This window comes from Dasypus novemcinctus, chromosome 18, assembly GCF_030445035.2.
Source record: "Dasypus novemcinctus isolate mDasNov1 chromosome 18, mDasNov1.1.hap2, whole genome shotgun sequence".
NCBI classification, from domain to species: Eukaryota; Metazoa; Chordata; class Mammalia; order Cingulata; family Dasypodidae; genus Dasypus; species Dasypus novemcinctus.
This window is the reverse complement of record NC_080690.1, coordinates 21,981,585-22,006,322: the sequence shown is the minus strand read 5'-3', so window position 1 is coordinate 22,006,322 and position 24,738 is coordinate 21,981,585. Positions and strand designations below refer to the sequence as shown.

The following is a 24,738-nucleotide window of genomic DNA, read 5'->3' as shown; positions in this document are numbered from 1 at the left end:
GCTCATGGGTCAAAGAAGAAATCCCAAAGGAAATTAGAAAATCTTTTTAACTGAATGATAGTGAAAGCACAACTCGTTAAAATGTGTGGGATGCAACTTAAAGCAGTCTTTAAAGAGATAAATTTATAGCTTTAAATGCCTAAGAAAAAATTGTAAAATGATGTGCTAAGTATACAGAGAAAGATGTGCAGTTTAATCCAAAAGAAGAGGTAGAAAGGAAATAAAGAATAGAAATAATTGAAATATATATGCTTGAGAGTGGTCAAGAGGGGAATTGTTATGTTGTATATATGTTTCCACAATTTAAAAAAAAAAGACTAAAGGGCTATGATGTGGACCATTGACCATGATGTGCAGCAATGCCCAGAGATGTACTTACCAAATGCAATGGAAGTGTCATGATGAGGGAGAGAGTGTTGCTGTGGGGGGAGTGGGGGGTGGGGGCGGTGGGGTTGAATGGGACTTCATATTTTCTGAATGTAATATTTTTTAAAAAATGAATAAAAAAAAAGACTAAAGAGACAGTGACAATTAAGTGCAATCCATGATCCTGGACAGGATCTAATAATGGAGGATAAAATGCCAAAAGGACATTATTGGGACAATTTAAAAAGTAGAACATGCTTTATATCAACGTTAAATTTCGTGAACTTGCTAAATACTTATCAACATAAATGAATATTCTTGTTCTTAGAAAATATACAGAAAAGTATCAAGTGTTCAAAGAGAAGGACACTTACTCTCGTTCAGAAAAAAGAGAATGTGACAAAATGTTAAGTTTTGGTAATCTGAATATATGGGTAGGGGGTACAGTTGGAGTTGTCTGTATTGGTTTTATATTATGTTTTCAGTGGTCCTATATGTTTGAAATTATTTCAAAATAAAAGTTAGGAAAAAAGAAATTTTTTTAAATTAAAGATTTTTTTTTTTTTTAATTCTCCCCCTCCCCCCTTCCCCCGGTTGTCTGTTCTCTGCATCTATCTGCTGTGTCTTGTTTCTTTGTCCGCTTCTGTTGTCGTCAGCAGCACGGAAAGTGTGGGCGGCGCCATTCCTGGGCAGGCTGCACTTTCTTTCGCGCTGGGCGGCTCTCCTTACGGGCTCACTCCTTGTGCGTGGGGCTCCCCTGCGGGGGACACCCTGCGTGGCAGGGCACTCCTTGCGTGCATCAGCACTGCGCATGGGCCAGCTCCACACGGGTCAAGGAGGCGCGGGGTTTGAACCGCGGACCTCCCATGTGGTAGACGGACGCCCTAACCACTGGGCCAAGTCCGTTTCCCAGGAAAAAAGAAATTGAAGTAGAAAACTAATAGAGAAAATTTAACAAAATCAAAAGTTGGTCCTTTGACAACATGGTAAAGGGTATATATGAAAAACCGACAGCTAACATCATATACTCAATGGTGAAAGACTGAAAGCTTTCCCTCTAAAATCTGAAACAAGACAAGGATGACCACTGCCAAAACCTGTTATTCAACATTGTACTGGAAATTCTACCCGGAACAGATTGGCAAGAAGAGGAAATAAAAGGCATCCAAACTGGAAAGAAATAAATAAAATTTTCACAATTTCCAGATGATGTGATCCTATATATAGAAAGTCTGAAAAATCTTCAAAAACTGCTAGAGCTAGTAAACAAATTCAGCAAAGTAGTGGGATATGAGATCAACGTGCAAAAATCAGTAGTGTGTTTTTACACTTAATGTAATATAATGAGCAATCTGAGAAGGAAATTTAGAAAAACATTTCTATTTACAAGAGCAGCTAAAACAATCAGTGTCTAGGAATAAATCCAACCAAGGATGTGAAGAAAACTAAAAACCATTGCTAATGGAAATCAAAGAAGACCTAAATAAATGGAAGGACATTCCATGTTCATGGATTGGAAGACTAAATGTCATTAGGATATCAGTTCTACCCAAAATGATTTATATAGTTTCAGTGCAATCACAATAAAGATTCTAACAGCGTCCTTTGTAGAAATGGAAAAGCCAATTATCAAATTTCTTTGGAAGGGTAAGGGGCCACGAACAGCCAAAAACATCTTGCAAAAAAAAAAAAGTTGGAGGAATCACACTTTCTGGCTGGTCAAAACGGCATGGTACTGGCAGAAGGCTAGGTACATTGACCAATGGAATTGAATCAAGTTTTCAGAAATAGAGCCTCATGTCTGTGGCCAGTTGATTTTTGACAAGTCTGCCAAGTTCACTCAGTTGGGAAAGGGTAGTCTCTTCCACAAATGGTGCTGGGAGAACTAGGTATCCATATGTAAAAGAATGAAAGAGGACCCCTATTTCACACCATATACAAAAATTAACTAAAATGGATCAAAGACCTAAATATAAGAACCATAAGGACTATAAATTTCCTAGAAGAAAATGTAGGGAAGCATCTTTAGCATCTTGTGTTACTCGGTGTTTCTTATACTTTACACCAAAACACAACAAACAAAAGGAAAAATAGATAAATGGGACCTCATCAAAATTAAAAACTTTCATGCATCAAAGGACTTGTCACAGAAGTGAAAAGACAGCCTACTCAGTGGGAAAAAAATATTTGGAAAGCACATATCCGATTAGGGTTTAATGTCCAGAATATATAAAGAAATCCTACAACTCAGCAAGAAGACACCCAACCCAATTTAAAAATGGGCAAAAGACTTAAATAGACATTTCTCCAAAGAGGATATACAAATGGCTAAAAAGCACATGAAGATACAGAACATCACTAGCTATTAGGGAAATGCAAATTGAAACTACAATGAGATACCATTTCACACCCACTATAGAATGGCTACTTTTTTTTTTTTCTTAATTATGAGTGTTGGGCAGAGGATGTGGAGAAATAGGAACACTTGTCATTACTGGTGGGAATGTAAAATGGTGCAGCTGCTGTGGAAGGCAGTTTGGCAGTTCCTCAGACCAAGTTTAGAATTACCGTATGAACTGACAATCCTGCTGCTAGGTGTATACCCAGAAGAATTGAAAGCAGAGATTCATACAGGTACACCAGTATTCATTGTGGCATTATTCACAATTGCCAAAAGATGGAAGCAACTCGATCAACCTATGAATGAATAAACAAAATGTGGTACATACATACAGTAGAATATCATTCAGCAATAAAAAGCAGTGAAGTCCTAGTGCATGTGACATGATATGCTGAGCAAAATAAGCCAGACACAAAAGGACAAATATTGTATGATCTCACTGATATGAACTAATTATAATCAAACTCATAGAGTTAGAATCTAGAATACATTTCTAAGGGATAGATTGGGAGTAGAATTTGGCTAGTTGATTTGTTTGTATAGATAGAATTTCTGTTTAGTTTGATTGTAAAGGTTTGGAAATCAGTGGTAATGGTAGCAAATTGTAATTAACAGCACTGAATTATATATGTGAATGTGGTTAAAAGGGAAAAATATTAGGTCATGTTATTAGAATAAAAATTAAAAGATAAAACATAGGATTATATAACAGTGAACCCTCTTGTTGATAATGGGCTATAGTTAATAGTACAAGTATAAGAATGTTCTTTCTTGAATTATAACAGATGTACAACACTAATACAAGATGTTAATAATAGGTGTTTGCCACAGGGCTGCCAATGCAAAGTACCAGAAATGGGTTGACTTTTATAATGGGAAATTTATTACAGTAAAAGCTTATAGTTCCAAGAAAGTGAAAATGTCCAAATCAAGGCATCATCAGAGATGCTTTCTCAACAAAGTCAGCTACTGATGATACTGGCAGCCTGCCACATGGCAAGGCAAGACGACAGCTGATTTCTTCCTAGGTCCCTGCTTTCCCCTTAAGGCTCACCATCCCTCAGAGCTTAGTTAGCTGTGGGCTGAGGCATAGGGCTTGCCTGTTTCCCGGCCTTCTCTCTCAGCCTCGGCTGCTCCCCTTTCTCCCTACCAGCTGCCTATATGGCTCATCTCTTCAGTCTTTTTTTAAAGATTTATTTATTTATTTTTCTCCCCTTCTTCCCCCCACCCCCTCCCCTGTTGTCTGTTCTCTGTGTCTATTTGCTGCGTCGTCTTTGCCCACTTCTGTTGTTGTCAGCGGCACCGGGAATCTGTGTTTCTTTTTGTTGCGTCATCTTGTGTCAGCTCTCCGTATGGGCGGCACCGTTCTTAGGCAGGCTGCACTTTCTTTCGCGTTGGGCGGCTCTCCTTATGGGGAGCACTCCTTGCACGGGGGACACCCCTATGTGGCAGGACAGTCCTTGTGTGCATCAGCACTGCGCTTGGGCCAGCTCCACACGGGTCAGGGAGGCCCAGGGTTTGAACCGTGGACCTCCCATGTGGTAGATGGACACCCTAACCACTGAGCCAAGTCCGCTTCCCATCATCTCTTCAGTCTTGAGCTGCTATGTGGGCCCAGCCTCTGGGGGGGCTTCATGCTTCAGCTGCTAATGATCCCCAAGTCATCTCACATGGCAGGGTCAAAATGGCGACTTCCTTTTTTCTCTAGTCTCTGTTTATATAAGGCAATAAGAGGGCAGAAACCTTATCTGACTCATGCCTCACCGATGTAGTCCAATCAAAAGTGATCTAATTAAGTGATCTAATCGAGGTCCCTTAACCAAATCTGCTGCTATCAAAGAGTCTCACACTCCACAGGAATGGATTAGTTCAAAAACATAATCCTTCTTTTTTATTTACCAAATTCAAACTGTCACAGGTGGTATATGGAATAAAATATACCTAATGTAATGTATAGACTATAATTAATAGTACTATTTTAATATTTATTCATCAGTTGTAACAAAGGTACCACACTGCATATAATGCAAAGTATCAACAAAGGGAGGTATATGGGAACACTGTATTTTTTACGTGATTTTTCTTTAAATCTACACCTTCTCTAATGAAAAAAAAAGAGACAGATATCACAGGCCAGGGTATTGGGTGTTTTAAATGAGGTAATCCATGTAAATTGCTTCACGCAGTGCCTAGAACATAGACTCTCTTAATAAGTGCTGTCTACCACTTAAAACATAATAATAGTAAAATTATTTAAAAAGTGGTATTGTCAGTTGTAACAAATATTCCACACTAATGCTAGGTGGTGTTGGTGGGGTGGTGTATAGGAATCCTCTATTTTATACGTGATTGTTTTGTAAACCCACATCTTCTTAATAAAACATTTTTTTAATTGGTCCTTTGAAAAGATCAATAAAACTGATTAATATCTACTGAGACCAAATTTTTTTTTAAAAGTAAAAATACAAATTACCTTTAGAATGAAATAGAAAAATCACTACAGATCAACAGACATTAAAAAGCAGAATAATAAAGGGATATTTTTGAGAACTTTAATGCAAATAAATCCAGCACCTTCACTGAAAACAAATCTTGAAAGACACACATTAACAAAACTGGCTGAAGAATTAGAAAATCTAAATAACCTCATTTCTATTAAGCAAATTAATTCATATTTTTAAAAAGCTTCCTACAAAGAAAACTGTCGATAAACACCCATTCATAATAAAAATTCTTAGAAAATGGTAATAGAAAGAAGCATCCTCAATCTATTAAAAAGTATCTATACAAACCTGCGTTCAAGTCATTAGGTCTGATCTGAATGGTTAATATTGCCAGGACTACAGAATCAAAATTTCTTTTATATTCTTCACAGTTAGACTAACAAGACTTTGCAAAATTTTCATTGATGCAGGTATTTATAAAAAAAATAAAATTGTATACCTTTGTAATGTATTCCTATGTATTATAATTCTTAAATTACTTTGAAAATTTAAAGGATCATTGATTATAATTCATTTTTTTGGAAAATAATATTTATCCATGGTTTAAGATACAGATATAATACTTACTATTGTAAGCTCATTGTGAAATGCAATCGTAATAAGTTGTTCTTGTCTTTGTTTTTTCTAATTAGCTCCTAGGCTATAATGAAAAGCCGATCAATCTACAAATGTTTATTGGAACAGCAGATGATCGATATTTGCGACCTCATGCATTTTATCAAGTACATCGAATCACTGGGAAGACAGTTGCTACTGCAAGCCAAGAGATAATAATTGCTAGCACGAAGGTTTTGGAAATCCCACTTCTTCCTGAAAACAATATGTCAGCCAGGTATCTTGAAACAAAGTTCACAATAGATAGTTCCTTCTGTTTTTTAAACAGCTTTGAGAAAATTGTATTGTATATATATTTTTATATACATTTATTCTAAATTAATTGGATGATATTATGTAAATAATCATAGTACATTCGCTAAGGGTGGTAGCATATTTTCAGAAAGAAAGTCCAATTCAAGTATCATGCTAGATAATAGCAATAAGAATATTTGGACTTTTTAATGTTATATATATTTTACCACAATAAAAAGTTAATTTTAAAAATTTTACCAGTAGTTCACAGTCTGATAGGGTACACAAATAAACAAGGCAGTACAGTTGTGATTTTTAATTTTCCTTAAGGAAAACTTTTACTGTCTCCAATATCCCATGTAATCCATTTCCAAATTAACTGAGGTAGCCAACCTCTGATTAAGAGGGCAATAGAATTTTGTCCAAGTGGATTAGTTAGGATTAGGTATGGTTGCCTGTAAGAGAAACCTGAAATGCAGTGACTTAGATTTATTTTTTTATCTCATAAAAGAAATACATAGAGGCATTTTAGGGCTAGCATGATGACTTCATAAGTTATTGGTGCCACAAACTTCTCTCTCTCTTTTTTTTTCTGCTCTCTTTAGCATGTTCTTTACATCCTCAAGCTTGCTTCATGATTCAGAATGGCAATGGAAGCTCTAATACACATCACAGCCATATTATAGGAAGGCATAAAGAGGAAGGGGGTGGGAGGAAAGGTAAAAGAGAACTTCAGCCTGAGTTAGGCCTCTTTAAAGAGCTTTTCTCAGAAACTTACCCAACACCCTACTTAACATCTCATTGACTATTCCTGTATTTAAGGAAGACTTGGATATGATGCTTTTTACCTGAGGATGTTGCCACCTTTAACAGTTTAGGGGCCTGTTACTAAGAAAGAAGGGAAGAAAGGATGCTAAGTAGGCAAGTATTCAGCTACCACTACTAGGTAGGTGTGTGAAATTTACATTGAGTTTTGTGAAAGAAGTTACCTCACCCTACAATATGGACCTTTCTTAAAAGGGTAGTAGCATCCATCCCAGGCTATTGCAAGAACAGGTGTAACAGATCAGATTTCAGTCTTGAACGCCTCTTCTTGACCAGATGTCTGCATCAGACCAGAAAGGACAAAGCTGCAAAAAATACCCCTTGTGACTTGTAGCAAGCAGGTAGCTAGCTCCCCCTGCCCCATCCCACTACATTCACACCTGAAACTTCTCTGGTCATTCTATATGCCCTATACTGTTGAGGAACAGGATTCTGTAGGCTGCAAGGCTTGTGACAACTTTGTGTCCAAGAAAGGGTTGTGTATGGGAACTTTTGGCAAGAAGCAAGTTACCCAAACCTAAGATACTTTTTCTTGTATGATAGAAAACAGGGCAGGTAATGCTGAATGAGCATATTTTGCCTGGTAACTAATTACTTTTGTAATAGAATAAGCTACAATGAGTGAATGTAATATAGTTTCAGACTGTGGAAGATAAAAAAATTCTTAAATGATAAGACCATTGTTCAACATAATGGATAAGTGAATCTTAAGCATTTATTGAATGGCTTTACTGTTCTGTAAAGGGAATAAAATGGAAAAGATTGGTAGATATTCCCCTTGTATTGTCTAACTCACAGGCTTGGTCATTTCCTGCCTAATCTAGCCTGCATGTGTAAGACTCTCTGTTCAATAACCAGAACACTAACCCATAAGCCATAGAATCATCCTACAAGATTCTTTACAGGATGCCAGTATTCATTGCCTTACCTACTTGTAATTGCTCCCTATTTTTAAAACTGTGTGGCTCCCCACCCCCCACCAATACATTTGGTGGATACTATTACATGTTGGATACTATTCTTACATGTTGGATACTATTTTTTTAAAATCATTTATGTGATAAGCAAATGAATTGATGCAAATTTGGCAATCATTATAACTTTGTAGCACCCAGCAATAAAATATTAGTTGTGTCCCCCTCTTCCCACAAAAAAACTGTATGGATATAGATGTGACCGTTTTATACCCTAATGTAAAATATAGTTGTAGTTTGTTGGATTTTTTAAAAAGATAGCTGTAGTGTTAAATAGAATTTAATAGTTATTTTCTTTGCTACATATGTATTTTTTTAATAGCCATTTTCTTAAGAGAGGTTGGAAGTTTATAGAAAAATCTGCATAAAATATAGGTTCCCATGTACTACCATTTTAGTTTGCTAGGCTACTGAAATGCCATAGACCAGAAATGAGTTGGCTTTTGCAATTAGGATTTATTAGCTTACAAGTTTACAATTCCAAGGGTGAGAAAAATGTCCAAATCCAGGCATTATCAGGCAGTGCTTTCTCCTGGAAGACTGGCTGCTGGCAATCCTGGACTCCTCTGTCACATGACAAGGCACATGGTCGCACCTGCTGGACTTTCCCTCTTCTTCCAAGCTTCTTTGCTTTCAGCTTCTCACTTTGTGGCTCTGTCTCTCCTCTCTCTGAATTAAATTCTCTTAAAAAAGGACTCCAGTTAGGGAAGCGGATTTGGCCCAATGGATAGGGCGTCCACCTACCACATGGGAGATCTGCAGTTCAAAGCCTGGGCCTCCTTGACCCATGTGGAGCTGGCCCATGCACAGTGCTGATGCGCGCAAGGAGTGCCCTGCCACACAGGGGTGTCCCCCACGTAAGCCCCACGCGCAAGGAGTGCGCCCCGTAAGGAGAGCCGCCCAGCGCAAAACAAAGTGCAGCCTGCCCAAGAATGGCGCTGCACACACAGAGAGCTGACACAACAAGATGACGCAACAAAAAGAAACACAAGATTCCTGGTGCCGCTGGTAAGGATAGAAGCGGACACAAAAGAACACACAGCAAATGGACACAGAGAGTAGACAGCTGGGGGGGGAAAGGGGAGAAAAATAAATTTTTTTTTAAATCTTAAGAAAAATAAAAATAAAGGACTCCATTAAGAGCATTAAGACCCACCTGAGGCCACACCTTATTGCAGTAACCTAATCAAAAGGTCCCACCAATAATAGGAATGGATCAATTTTAAGAACATAATTTTCTGAGGTCCATAGAGCCTCAAATCATCTCAGCCATTCTTTTATTTATTTAAACACCTTTCATTAGTGTGGTACATTTGTTATACTTCATGAGAGAATGTTCTTGTAATTGTTCTATTAACTATAGTCCATGGTTTACAGTAGTGTTCCCTGTATTGTATAGTCCTATGTTTGTTGTGTTTTTTAAATTTCTTGTTCTAGTAATGTTTATACAACCTAAAATTTTCTCCTTTTAACCACATTCAAATATATAATTTACTGCTATTAATTATATTCACAATATTATCCTACCATCACCACCATCCATTACCAAAACTTTATGATCAACCCAAATAGAAACTGTATAATTTAAGCATTAACTACTGATTCCCTATCCCCATCACTGTCCTTGGTAACCTATATTCTAGTTTCTGACTTTCTCAATTTGCTTGTTCTAATTATTTGATATCATTGAGCTCATATAATGTCTGTCATCTTATGTCTGGCTTATTTTACTCAACATGATGTCTTCAGGGTTCATCCATGTTGATGCATGTATTGAAACTTCATTCCTTTTTATGGGCAAATAATATTCTGTTGTATCTATATATCACATTTTATTTATCCATTTATTTATTTGTAAGTTTTACTTTTATTAAGTTGGGTTTGTTTTTGTTTTTGTTTTTGTTTTTGTTTTTGTTTTGGTACTGAGCCCAGGGATTGGGCTCAAATGTGGGAAGCCTGTGCTGAGAATTTATCCATTTATTAGTTGATGGTTGCTTCCATCTCTTGTTAGCCAAAGTCTTAAGGTGATCATTTCTGATATTCCTATTAGAAACTTAGCCCCCTACTAAAAATATTTTTGCTCAATACCCAATAAAAAGGATGATGATCTCTGGTATGTCTGCTAAACACTCACCTTGGCATATTAATGTGAATATTCACTACCTTGATATAATTTACTCAATACTCTCTTGAGTTAAAGTGTATTTGCTCATTATTAATTAAATATTTTTTTTATCCATAAATAGCAAATGGTTTATTTTCAAAATTGTTTTTAATTTCTTTCTTTGCCATGTGCTTTTCTGAGGTTTAAAATATTTGGGGGGTGTAAAAATTCCTTTTCAGATTCTTGTGCTTTCCTTTTTCTTACCTTGATAATCTAGTTCTATAACAAGTTGTCCTACAGCTTCTGGACGATGAACTTTGGAATTGGAACTATTGGTAGATAAAGTAAAAGAATGGATAATAAGAAAAGCCATAATAGAGAGTAAACTTTAAATTAAAGAATATTTGCTCATTAGTTACCTACTTATTTTTTCTTCCAATATTTGAATAACAAAGATGTGTTGTGGCTACTCTTGTTTCCTACCATGGTTGTGTTAAGTAACCATATTTAAGTAAGATATTTTGAATATAATGAAATATTGGACTTTAAATGTAGAATCTTAATCTTCTGTGTGCATTTCTTAGAAATGTAAGAATCTTAACCTGTTGGATTATTTTTATTAATAAACACATTATTATAAAAGTCTAGACATACTAATGATGACTTATTTGTAGTCCTGCAAATGAGTTTTTCTGACCTTGTTACATGTCTAGGATGAAATAGTCTTTTTACTTTGTTTTAATTGTCTAGTTCTGTGTAACAGACCACCCTAAAATTTAGTGACTTAAAGCAATAAATGTTGGTTATTTCTTATGATTTTTTGGGTTGGCTGGCCTTAGCAGGGCTCAGTCTGTTTAGATGCTTTGATTTTCTTATATGGAAATGAACAGCACATGAGTATAGGAGTCGGAAGAATAATTGGCTTTTTTAGTAGGCAGTCTGCCACACTTATTACTGTACTTTTGTCATACCAAAATGTTTTGAACCCCAGATTTAAACAGCAGAAAATAGTTTCTTTTTTGACGTGATTTTAGATTGTGATAGTTCTTCCTTGCCAAATTAACAATATGTGCATAGTTGAATTCTTTAGAACCATTGATTTCCAATAAGCAAATAAACTTTTAATATTTTTTCCTAGTATTGACTGTGCAGGTATTTTGAAACTCCGCAATTCAGATATAGAACTTCGAAAAGGAGAGACTGATATTGGCAGAAAGAATACTAGAGTACGACTTGTATTTCGTGTACACATCCCACAGTCCAATGGAAAAGTGCTTTCTCTGCAGACAGCTTCTATACCTGTTGAATGCTGTAAGTGTGCATATGATGCTGTTTTGAAATTTCCAATAGGTTATTTTCTATTTTGCTTGTAATTTAATGTTTAGATCAGAAGTGTAAACTGAGACAAAGAGCAGGATACATGATTTTCTCATATGGAAATGAGCTATGGTTAGGTGGGAAAGGTACTGATCTTGGAATAGGAAGATGCTTCTCACTGTAATTTGCCCCTAAGTAGCTGTGTGACTATCGACAAATTCTCTTGATCATAATTTTCTTATGTGTAAATGAGGAAGGTGGGCTTGATGGCATCTGGTGACCAAATCACGAGGTGTGATTCTGGTACTATCAAGTGTTACTGGTTGTCTTTGTTTCATTGAAAATGCCCGCCATGGGAAACAAATGTGGCTCAAGTGATAGAGCTCCCGCCTACCACACGGGAGGTCTGTGGTTCAGTTCCTGGTACTTCATAAGAAGACAGCAAGCTGGCATGATGGGCAGGCATGGCAAGCTGACACAGCAAGATGATGCAACAAGAGACACAAGAAGAAAAACATAATGAGGGACACATCAAAGCAGGGGATGGAGGTGACTCAAGCGATTAGGCACCTCCCTCCCACATGGAAGGTCCCATGTTTGGTTCTTGGTGCTTCCTAATAAAAAAATGACCAGCACACAACAGGCAGACACAGCAAATGCAAAACAGTGAAGGGGTGGGGAGAAATAAATAAAATCTTTAAAAAAAAAAAAGAATTCTCTCAATACATAAAGAACAGCATTAAAAAAAAAACAAAACAACAGCATAACTCCAGATATGATAGAGAAAATATACAAGAAAAACTCATGCTGCTATATGAGAGAATTCATTCTATGAGAAGAAGCCTAACAAGTTTAAAAGAAGCGGTGGAACTGTCCTAAAGTGCCTCTTGCACAGAAGAAGGCAAGCTTCCTCAGAGCTCAGGAGTGGGCCACTGAGAGCTAAACCAATCCAGAATTTTCTCTGAAAGTTTTTAAAATAAAGACCATAAGCTTATTGACCAATCAGCTGAAAAAAAAAAACTATGCTAGCGTGTTTTTTTTGGGGGGGGGGCACAAAATATAGCAGATTAGATCCAGTTACTAACAGAGAATGGTGTCACCAAGGATACTAATTATAAAAATTGATAATTTAAATAATGGCTCAAAAACATTAAGAGAAATTGGATTATATTTGATATACTCTGGTAAAGCAGAAAAATGTGCTTTATAGACATTTACATAAAAAATACTCAGTATTAAAATGTGTATACCTCAGGTATGCTTCAGTTATTTAGAAAAGAAACCAAAATGGAATCCTGATGTTTCAACAATGCTGGATAATTATCTCTTGATTTAGGTATTTTCTTGATGAAAGGGCTACCTGGTGTCTGTCCTGTAGTAATTCTTCAGAAGTGTTTCTCTTAATTGTAAGCAATGTAATTATATATCTTTGGACTTATTTGCTTTTTGTAATTATTGTTAGATTTAGAAGTTTTAGCAGATATTTATATCAAAGAAATGTATTAAAGACTTAAGCTAGAAGGATGAGTGTGGTTCAGGCAATTGGGCTCCCATCTACCATGTGGAAGGTCCCAGGTTTAATTCCTGGGGCTTTCTGGTGAGGGCAGACTGGCCTGTGCCCAGGGAGAGCTGATGGCTGGGCCTCAAGAGACCTGATGGCCTGTGCCTGTGAAAAGCTGGCACAGCAAGAAGACTCAACAAAGGGAGATAAGCAGACACAGAGGAATGCACAGTGAATGGACGCAGAGAGCAGACAGTGAGCTCAAGCAGCAAGGGGGGTAGTAAATAAATAAGATAAAATACTGAAAAAAAAAAAAAAGACCAGACAAGCTAAAAGAAAAACTGATAGGGTTAATGTGTTGGAATCAATATGAAATCATGCAAGTTAGTTAATTTCTCTTTATATTAGTCTCTTGTTTTTGCAGCTGTAGTCACAGAAACTAATTTTAGAAATCACTTAAATCTAAGGAATATTACAACTTAGTTTAATGGGTGTTAGTTGCTGACATTTCTTGAACTTTAAAAGCCCGAAATGATTTTTTTTTAAAAACATGTAATGCTTCACGAGTTTGCATGTCATCCTCACACAGGGGCCGTGCTAATCTTCTCTGTATCGTTCCAGTTTTTTAGTATATGTGCTGCCAAAGTGAGCACGTGAATGATTTTATATACCTAATATTGTGACAGTAGATACTACAACTAAATTATCTTTTCAGTTTTATGTGATGAATGTAATATATAATTCATCTTTTTGGTTAAAGTAGGAAAAAAACACTCAATCAAATTGATGAGTTATTACCAGAATTTGCTTTTCTGTATTTTCATTTTATAGCTTGAAGCCGTCATTTATGTATGAAAGATAGAAACTAATATTTTGTTTTTTTCTCAACTCTTTTAACTAAAAAAACAACAAAAATGACAGCCCAGCGGTCTGCTCAAGAACTTCCTCATATTGAGAAATACAGTATCAACAGTTGTTCTGTAAACGGCGGTCATGAAATGATTGTGACTGGATCTAATTTTCTTCCAGAATCCAAAATCATTTTTCTTGAAAAAGGACAAGGTAAGTAATATAAGATTTGAGTGATTGATGTCCAACTGAGGGGCTACAGAGTGAAATAAATTATTCAGATGTTTTAATGACTAAATCAGAAAACAGTTTTCCTAAAGCTACAGATATCCTTTTTGCAGATTTTATTATAAATAAAGCATTTATTAAATTTTCAAATAAAGGGTAACTGCTCCTTAAGCATGTCTCAGAATATTCATTAAGAATGTCTAAATGACTCTTCCAACAATTTTATTCCTATGTATATACCCCAAGAAAATTGAAATCATATGTCCACATAGAAACTTGTACGTAAATGTTTATAGCAGCATTATTCATAATAGCCAAAAAGTAGAAATAGCCCAAATACTCACCAACTGAGGAATGGATAAGCAAAATGTATATTCATATAATGGAATATTATTCAGCCATAAAAAAGAATACAGTATTAATTCTTGGCATAACATGGGTGACTCTTGGAAAACATTATACCAAATAAAAGAAGACACAAAGGCCACATGTTGTATGGTTCCATTTACATAAAATGTCTAGAACAGGTCAATTCAAAAAGTTAGAAAATAGGTTAGAGTTGCCAGGAGCTGGAGAAGAAGGGAGCAATGGTGAATGACTGCTTAACAGGTATGGGGTTTCTTTTGGGTGGTGATGAAAACGTTTTGGAATTATTGGAGATAGTTGCACAATTCTGAGAATATACTAAAAACCTCTGAATTTTATATTTAAGGGTAAATTTTATGGTATATGAATTACATCTTAATAAAAAAAAAAGTAGATGAATCCTATGTCTGTCAGGATATTTGATCCTGTCCCTTACTGAGCATATTTTAAATATTTTTCAATCAATTAATTCCCCCCCCCCTTTTTTAAAGAGGTACTAGATATTGAACCCAGGACCTCATACATGCAAAGCAGGCACTCAGCCACTGAGCTACATCCACTCCCCTCTTGTATTTTTTTAAACTTTCAAAAAATTGTGAAATAGCATTCATTCTGATAAGAATCGTATAACCAATACTCATGTACCTACTACCCAATTTAAGAAAAAGAACATATGCTTTTTTTTTTAAGATTTATTTATGGATATATGGGAACATCTTATGTTTTTTAATGTAACATTTTGTGTGATCTAGTAACTTTAAAAAAAAAGAATAATTTCCAATAAAAGTTTTTAGTATACAAAAAAAAAAGATTTATTTATTTTTATTTATTTATTTTTGTCCCACTTGTTGTTTGTGCTTGCTGTCTGCTCATCATCTTTTTAGGAGGCACCAGGAACAGAACCTGGGGCCTCCCATGTGGGAGGGAGGTATCTAATTGCTTGAGCCGCCTCCACTCCCAGAACATTTACTTTTGAAAACTTCCTGGTGCCCCTTTGCAAACAGATCCTTATTCTGAATTGACCCTTGCCTTTCTTTGTAGTTTGGTAAGTATTGCTCCTTCCCCCTCCTTTTGTTCTTTATATAATACTGCCTATATTCTTCAGGTAATTGCTTTTTTCTAAGGTCAAAATTGATATTTTTAAGATTGATCCACATTGTTGTTTGTAGTTGAAGGTCTTTCACTTTCACTACAAAATGATGAAATTTTTCACTTTATGAATGTGCTACAATATATTATCTGTTCTCTCATTAGATATTTGGGCTGTGTCTAGTTTCTGGCATTGATGAATAGCAGCCAAGATTGCTGCTGTAGTTCTATTTCTTATCATCTGGTGGACATTGGTAAAAATGGTGTAAAATAATGTTTTGAGCTTTTGATTTGAATTTCCCTGATTTCTTTTGAGATTGTAATGGGCCATTCATGTTTCCTTTTTTGTGAAATAGCTGTTTGTATCATTGCCTTTTATTATCCATTGCGTTATTGTCATTTTCTTACTATTAGGGATTTTTCCTATATTCTGGTTACCTAAATGAGTTGAGGAGTGCTCCATCATTATCCATTCTCTAAAACTATCTTATGTTGTAGTTTTGCCTGCTCTTGAATATGTGGCAGAAACCTTTGACATCTTCTGGGCTGGGATCTGTCTTTGTGAGGAGCTGTTATCTCTTGATTGAATACCATTCAGGGGTAGAGGACCATTCAAAAAAAATTTTTTTTTGAGTTTTGGTCATTTATATTTTTCCATAATTTTATTCATTGTACCTAAGTTTTCAAATGTTTTGACATTAATTTGTTCATAATATTCTCTTTCTGCATCTGGAGTTATATTCCCTTTTTAATTCCTGCTACTATTTATTTGTGCCATCTCTGTTTTATTAATCAGTCTTTCCAGAGTTTTTAAATTTGTTGATCCTTTCGGTTATAGCTTTGTTTTCTGTTTCACTAATTTCTGTATTTACTTCTTTTTTGGGGGGTAGGGATTATGTTCTTGTTCTTAATTTAAATTTCTAGCTCATCTGTTTTCGTCCTTTCACTTTCTAAAAACAGCTTTATTGTATCAGTATACTTCATTCCTTTTGATGACTAAATAATATTCCATTGTATGGATATTCCACATTTTGTTTTTCCTTTTGTCTGTTGAAGACATTTGGGTTATTTCTTCCTTTTGGCTCTTATGAATAATGCTGCTGTAATCACTCATGTATATGTTTCTGTATGGGCTTATGTTCTCATTTTTCCTGGGTATATATACCTAGAAGTGTATGGTAACTATGTTTGTTTGAGGAACTATCAACTGTCTTCCGAAGCAACTGTTCATTTATTTTCATCCTTTGATCTTTTTCTAACTTAAGCATTTAGTTAGAAAAGCACTTAAAGCTATACATTATCTTTAATACCCATCTCTTGTGGTTTCATCACCTCTTCCCTCTGAATTATTTTTCTCAGTTAAATATGTACAAGTTCTCCTCATCTTAAACATTCCCTTCCCCTCGACTCTAATCCTCTTAAGCTATCACTCCATTTCTCTTCCATTTATCACCCAACCTTTCATAAAAATAATGTTAACTATTTTCATTTCCTTACCTACTACTTACTCTTACACTTTAGTCTTTGTCTCTCACTCCATGGAAATCATAGCCTTCTAAAAATCATTTGGCAGCTGCTTCTCATCCTGCTCCATTTGCCAACCTGCTGCCCTTTTTCAGACTCTTCTTTCTAGGCTTTTGTGTAATTCTACTTATTTGGTTCTTAGCACACCTTTACCTATTCCCACCTATCTTTTTTTACCAGTTTTTCTGGTCCCTAACTATAGATGTTTCCTAGGGTTCTATATTTAGCTTTCTTTTCATTATATTCCATCTTCCTGGGAAAAACATATTGCTATATGAATGTCCCACACAGATACTTTAAAAATAGGAAAACATAGCTGACCCCACAAACCAGTTCATTTCACTGGGTTCCTAACTTGACTGATAATGACAGGCCCTTCTTCTTGAGTTGGAAACTATGACTCTGTCTTCTTCTCCCTTAAAATTCACTTTCTTCCACCCCCTTCAGTTATGCCCAACATCCTGCCTGTCTTTAAGAAATATCAGTTCTGTTATTTGTGAAGCAGTTTCTTAGTGACAGACAATAGTCTAGACATTGGAAATAAAATCGTGAACAAAATCTTCAAGTTGCCTGCTCTGATAGACTGTATTCTATTGGGAGGAGCAAACAATGAAACATAAGCAAATATGAAGGTAAAAGTGGTATGAAGGGATGGATGTGGCTCAAGTGTTGAGGGCCTGCTTCCCACATAGGAGGTCCCTGGTTCTGTCTCCTGTGCCTCCTAAAAATAAAAACAAACAACAAGCAAATGAGAAAACCAAATCAGGGGAACCAGTGTGATTCAGTGGTCCAGCACCAGCTTCTCACATACGAGGTCCCAGGTTCTATCCCCAGTGCCAGTACCTTTAAAAAAAAAAAATAGTGCTGTGAAGTAAGAGGGTGCTGTGACAGAGAGTGACTGAATAGTGAATTATTTGGATCAGATGGTTAAGGAATGTCTTCTTGTGGAGGTCATATTTTAAGTGAAAGAAGATGTATAAGACAGAAACAGTGTCTCAAAGCTTATCACTTAGTTTCCATTGTAAAAATTCATTTGTGCCAAATACAATAAATATGTATGTATAAGGCAATTCCATTATAGAATTCCTTTTATTTAACCCAGAGCTTCACATTTAAGAGCTTTTGATTTTAATTGAAATGTGTTAAATGGTGGCAGTTATTTGGCCTCAGAGGAGATTGCAGTTGTGAATATGTAATGTCTATTCTAAAAGCACCTACAGTGTTGGTTTTCATTTTTCAGTGTCCTTAAAGTGACACATAGATCATAACCTGCTGCTTATCTTTCCAGCCTCATTTCTTTCTTTCTTTCTTTCTTACTTTCTACTCCACCAATACAGCTGCTTAAAATTTCCTATATCATGTGGTTTCTCATGCTCTCTCCTCTGCCCTGACTACCCTTCCCCCACATCATATGGTTTCTATCTTATCTTGAAGCCTCAGTTCAAGAGTTCCTCCACAAAGCCTTCCTTGTCCCACTCCCCCACCCCACGATTCAGTTAGGGACACATGGACCTCTGTGTTCTTGGTATACCCAGAGGGTACCTTCATTACTTATTGTACCTACCACATTTCATTATAATGAACAGTGTTTACCTTTCATCCACGGACTGAAGGAAGTGTATCTTATCTCCATCATCTCAGTAATCCAAAGGGCCTGGCCCATGGAGACCCATGATATGGTTGCTGAACTGAAGAATAATCCTAAGGAGTCATAACACTTGTCTGTAGTATTTCTTGTACAACAGGGATAGCCACTATCTAGTTACTGGACTGGAAAATGATAGTCACAACCTGGTGTACATTTTGTGAAGTCTGTTCTGTTATCTCCATAGACCAGATGAAGAAGCTGTGGTAGCTGCGATGATACTTGTATGGGTTAGTCACTGGGTGAATGCCTGCTTTTTGAATAGCTGCCCATTATTCTGGAGTGAGAGCTTTAGAAGGAGGTGGAGCTCTTCCCAGGTGAACAATTCTGTGAATCACTTAGATGAATAGATAGAAAGCATGCTCAAATTTCATGACACAAATCTGAAAAGGTTAGCAAATACTTTAGAAGACCATCAGGATCTTAATAGATCTTGATAAGCTGAATGATCCAACAAAATGAAGTTTAGTGGGAATAAATTGACATTACAAGGATTGGAAAAAAGCAAACAAACCCCTGCTACATAAATGCATAGTTTAAGAGCTCACGCTTGACAGTTGGTAGTGTGACAAACGGAGGGACACTTGTTAGCTGCACACTTAGTGAGAGAGCCAGCATGATGCAGCTGCCAAGAGAGCTTTCATTTACAGAGACATAACATCTCCACCTAGGATGCTGAGGGCCTCAACCACTCTCCAATGTGCTGGGTCATTTCTCAGTTGGACTATTTTGTCCTGGGCCTGATGCATTTGGAGAGAGATGGTTACCCTGGACGAGCATGTTCAAAGAAGAGTGAGTGACCAAGTAGGTGAGGGGCTGAAGTACTGTGTACGGGGTAGTTGTGGAACTGAGGGTGCTAACCAAGAGAAGCAGAAACTTAGGCAAACATAATAAGTGCTATCTAACATCTGAAATATTGTCTCACAGAAAAATATTCACACTTTTCTTTGGTGGCCACAAAGAGTAGTATTTAGACCAGTAGTTGGATATTTAAGGAGACAGATTTCATCTGTCATGAATAGCTTTCCAGCAGCAATTATTTCCAAAAGTTAGGGAGTGGTAAGGGAATGAGTTTCCCATCACTTGAGGTATACAAACAGAAAGAGGACCCCATTCAGTGGGGGGTACTCTAAGGGTGCTTCCACGTATCCCTTGGGTGGTTGAGTAGAATGAACTCTGGGGGCCTGCTAACTAGGGCAGCTTGAGATCTATCTCTCCACTGTTTTCCTGTAGTACACGTTTTATTTTCATAATGGAAGTCAGTGAAAAAAAAAGATTTCCCTTTACCAATAAATTTATGATACTACATATATTAGGTTTTGTTTGTATGATTTCTTACTTGAGTTGCTTTTAATTGTAAATTGTTTCTCTTAACAGATGGACGACCTCAGTGGGAAGTAGAAGGGAGAATAATCAGGGAAAAATGTCAAGGGGTAAGAAATTTACTTTATTTCTTTAGAAATATTTAAGAAGCTTAATAAGGAAATTGGATAATACTGCTTTATGTTATAGATAAGGAGTCTTTTATCCGATGAATAATAGAAAAGTATATGAGAATTTTTAGACACTTGGAAGAGATGCTTTCCTGATATTAAAATTAAAGTTTAGGAAAGGGGAAACGGACTTGGCCCAGTGGTTAGGGCATCCGTCTACCACATGGGAGGTCCGCGGTTTAAACCCCGGGCCTCCTTGACCTGTGTGGAGCTGGCCTATGCGCAGTGCTGATGCGCGCAAGGAGTGCCATGCCACGCAGGGGTGTCCCCCGCGTAGGGGAGCCCCACGCGCAAGGAGTGCACCCGTAAGGAGAGCCGCCCAGCGCGAAAGAAAGTGCAGCCTGCCCAGGAATGGCGCCGCCCACACTTCCCCTGCCACTGACAACAACAGAAGCGGACAAAGAAACAAGACGCAGCAAATAGACACAGAGAACAGACAACCATGAGAGGGGGAGGAATTAAATAAATAAATAAATCTTTTTAAAAAAATAATAAAGTTTAGGAAAGATTAAACAATGGATGTCTTCCTATTTTGTGTGTTTAAGAAAGGAGAAATGAGAACTGAAAGAAGATTATCAGAAGGTTCTTATTGCAATTATTATTAATTTATTTCTCTGAATTCATTAAAGAAATCAAAATATTCAGTAAAGTACATACATAGTAGACAGAAGTTAGTAGGAGGTCAAGTGCTCAGGAGTTTGTGTAGTTAATTTAACACTCTATTTCTAACTGCTCAGCTGCTTTATTAAGCCTTCTAGGAATCCACACTGAAAGCTATGTGGAATGGAGACAGAATTTTCTCTGGATAGGGAAATACTACTTCCCAAGACCTGGAGAAATTAGGTTGAAAATTACATTTGACTTGCTCCTATGGGTTTTCATTCTGCTTGTGTAAAATTATTTTTGATACGGATACAGATTTTGTGTATTGCCAGTTTATAGAACATTTTGAGTATAAAATTTAAGATAAGAAATCTAAACTATAATGCACCTTGAGAAATATTAAATGTGATAAAAACCAAAGTGGGCTTCAGTTATAATAGACAGCAGCCTGTACTATTCAGTAGGGCAAAGTATTTTCCTTTATAAAATACAAAACTGTTCTTACTTCTCCAGCAATGGAAACCTAATAGGGTGGATAAAAAGCAGTTTTTCCTTTGATAATTTTACCATAAAGGGCTTATCTCATCAACACTGAAGTATCTATATAGGAACTCTCCAAGTGACTTAGATGACCAATTGATGTGCATAATTTTCTGCGATGGGAGAGGCTTGTGGTTAACACAATATGATTTCTGCTGAGTTCAGCAGGTGCATTTCATTTTTAGTTCAGAGTGTAACACTATCTCTTTCCATTATCCTAGGCTCACATTGTCCTTGAAGTTCCTCCATATCATAACCCAGCAGTTACAGCTGCAGTGCAGGTGCACTTTTATCTTTGCAATGGGAAGAGGAAAAAAAGCCAGTCTCAACGTTTTACTTACACACCAGGTATGAGGGGTTGTTATGATAGTTTACCATAGAGCTTTCTTTTATAATGAGTTAAAAGGTGCCCATGAATTCTATATTAGAATGCTTAAGGTAGGGTGCTTAAATGCAATAAAAATACTAACATATACCTAATCTTTAACATTTGTTGACTTTATTAAATGTGATGTTGTTATTTTGTAAGTTGTGTTATTATAAGGAAATCAGAAAATTGAACATAGGTTTGAAGTCTTTTCTTTTTCCAAGGAGCTACCAGAAATCACCAGCATTCCAGAAAAGGCAGGTGTTTGTGAATATTTGTGCACTCCTGGGTCCTGAACTCCCCTTGTGCCCTTACCACTATAGGAAGCCAGTTTGCCTATTTCAGAGTACTTCATCTCAACCCTTCTCAATCAGAATATGATGAAAATCTCATTGTATTTTCATTTTCAAGCAGTGACGAACATACTATGTACTATGGACTGTGGGGAATATAAAGTTGATGCCACAGTTACTGGTTTCATAAATACATCTTAATAAAGGAGGTTATACACATTTTTTTTTAAGTAGTTCAAGTGCTGTAACTTTCCCGTTCTCAGTTGTGACACATAAATAATTGTATGCAGTAATGCATGTTAGTGGTTATATACTTAGAGGACAAGACAATTTTGAGTCTCTCAGTGCTAGTCACCAAAATACATGAAAATAAAAATCACAGTGAACGTTACCCTACAAAATTTACTTTTGTAAAAATGTTTAAGTGATTCATAGTAAATGAAAAGAATAAACACTTGTGTTTGAGAGGGCACTGGTTATTATTAATGGTCATTCATTCATCATTCATACCCTTTAAAGTTACACTCCGTAGACTTTGCAAGATACTTATATTCCAAAATCTGACAGTTAATATTCCTTGATAATGTTAATACATTACTTGGTAACAGCTCATTTTCAAATAGAGTACAAACTCTTCAGGAAACTGAAGATTTTGGTTAACTATTTCATTCAATCAGTAAGTCTTTTTAGGGTGCCTATTAAGTGAGCATAACCTGACTGTGTGTCCCTTCTGTAATGAAATTTATAGTCTAGTGGAACAAAAAGAAGTTAATAAATCACTAACAAATTTGTGATTTAGAAACCAAGATAAAGATTTTAAAAGAAAGAGGATATTTGTTTTTAATACTGTTCTAAGCCTTGTATATATTAACTCACTTAATCCTCAGAGAAGCCCTGTGAGGTAGGTTATATTATTGTCCTGTTTCACATACAAGCAAGCTGAATGATTAAGTAATATATCCAAGGTCTCTCAGTAAGTCTTAATGCCCTATCCGTTGGGCCAAATCCACTTCCCTAGAGCAAAAATTAATGTGCTGGCAGTCTAGGTTCCTACTATGTTAGAGTGCATCTCAAGTTTTTTGTGTTTTTTTTTAAATTTAGCAAACATACACAGTATTTACTGTGTGCCAGCTACTAGTCTAAGCTATTGACACATAATAACTCACTTATCCTCCTATAACCCTGTAAGGTAGATACTGTTTTTATCCCCATTTTGCAAATGAATCAAGTGAGGTCATACATCTAAGAGTGGCAGAGGTGAGATTTGAATCCAGCCAATCCAAACTGTTAATTACTATGTTAGATAAAATGAAGAACATTCTAGATAAGGGCAGCCCCATTGGCAAAGGCCTTGTGGTTGGTGGGATCATGATATATTAAAGGACTGGTAAGAAGGAAGTCTTTGTGGCTCAACCAGTTGGGTGCCCACTTTCCACATGGGAGATCCCAGGTTCAGGTCCTGATGCCTCCTAAAGAAGATGAGCAGATGCTGCACCCACCACAATTAACTCGATGCCTGCATCCACCGCAGTGAGCTTGAGATGCCACACCCTGCTGCAGTGAGCTAGACATTGCACCCACTGAAACAAGTAGATGCCCAAACAAGCAGATGCCACAAGCCAGCAGACGCTGCAGCTCACAGGGAGCAGATGTGATTCAGGCTTTTGGGCACTCGCCTCCCATGTGGGAGGTCCCGGATTCAGTTCCTGGAGCCTCTTGGAGAAGGCAAGCAAACAATGAGCAGACAGATGAGAGAACCATCCAGGGGAGAGGGGCGTAAATAAAAAAAAATTTTTTTAAATAAAGTAAATAAATCTAAAAAAAACAACAAAATAAAAAGAGCTTAAGAAATGAGCTTTGGGAGCAGCTATAACACAGCGGTTGAGCACCTGCTTCCTTTGTACGAGGTCCCAGATGCAATCCCTGGTACTGGCTCTCTTTGCCTAGAGGGGCCTGCACCAAATCTTGGTGTGTATTTCCATCTTTCCCATTTCTCAGCAAGCTCTGTTCTTTCCCTCATTTTCCAAATAAATTCTTTTTACTGGCTTAACGAAACTGGTGTGTTCATAAATTCATTTATGCATCATAGCCAAGAACCTAAAGGAATCCAGTGTTTCTCCATCTTCATTTGACAAGTCATTGCCTAGAGAAATATAAGTGGGTGGTGCTCCCAGACCCCCGCTGAAAACTGCTCCAAGTGTGGACTAAATTGCTGCCTGGTGGAACTCTTGAACCTCGGGATTGAATGTCCACTTTTCAGTCCAGCAGCCTCTGGAGTCCTCTTATCTCCAAGGACTGGGAAGTGAGGGAAGCCTCCTGCCTTGACTGTTGGGGATTCCTAAAAGCAGCAATTCTTGAGAGAAACCAGTTTCCCTGAGGCTTCGATAGCCTCAGTGAGTACATAAAATTAGTTTTGCTAATTTAAAGGTCTATAAGATTGAAGTGGGAAATAAGCAAAGTTCTGAGTCAAAGGAAAATTGTATTAAAGCATCAGGGACATTTTGGTTATAAGCCAGTAATTAAGGGAAGTGCAAAACTGCATGGTCACTGTGCAAATTAGAGTAATTAAAAAGAGCCTTCAGGGAAGTGGTTGTGGCTCAGCTGATAGAGCGTCCGCCTACCATATGGAGGGGCCAGGGTTCAATACCCCGGGCCTCCTGTCCCATGTGGTGAGCTGGCCCATGCTTAGTGCTGCCACGCACAGGGAGTGCCATGCCATGCAAGAGTGTCCTCCATGTGCAAGGAGTGCACCCCGAAAGGAGAGCCACCCTGCACAAAAAAAGCACAGCCTGCCCAGGAGTGGTGCTGCATACAAGGAGAGCTGACGCTGCAAAATGATTCAACAAAAAAGAGACACAGTTTCCCGGTACCATATGACAAGAATGCAAGCAGACACAGAA

At 37.0% G+C, this 24,738-nt stretch overlaps 1 protein-coding gene and 1 non-coding gene across 4 annotated transcripts in view; one reads left to right on the top strand and one right to left on the bottom strand.

Annotated features, from left to right (window-relative positions):
* Positions 1-24,738, top strand: part of NFATC3 (nuclear factor of activated T cells 3) — a 199,659-nt gene that overhangs the window by 118,181 nt on the left and 56,740 nt on the right. For all 3 annotated transcript variants that reach the window (XM_071209115.1, XM_071209116.1, XM_071209114.1), the window contains exons 4-8: positions 5,904-6,103; positions 11,162-11,334; positions 13,763-13,903; positions 19,920-19,975; positions 21,400-21,526. In XM_071209115.1, coding sequence (XP_071065216.1) covers positions 5,904-6,103; positions 11,162-11,334; positions 13,763-13,903; positions 19,920-19,975; positions 21,400-21,526 — 697 coding nt within the window. The remainder of the gene's footprint in view (positions 1-5,903; positions 6,104-11,161; positions 11,335-13,762; positions 13,904-19,919; positions 19,976-21,399; positions 21,527-24,738) is intronic.
* Positions 13,386-13,494, bottom strand: LOC111764425 (U6 spliceosomal RNA). Its single transcript, XR_002797038.1, has one exon. It is a non-coding gene; the product is annotated as a U6 spliceosomal RNA (small nuclear RNA).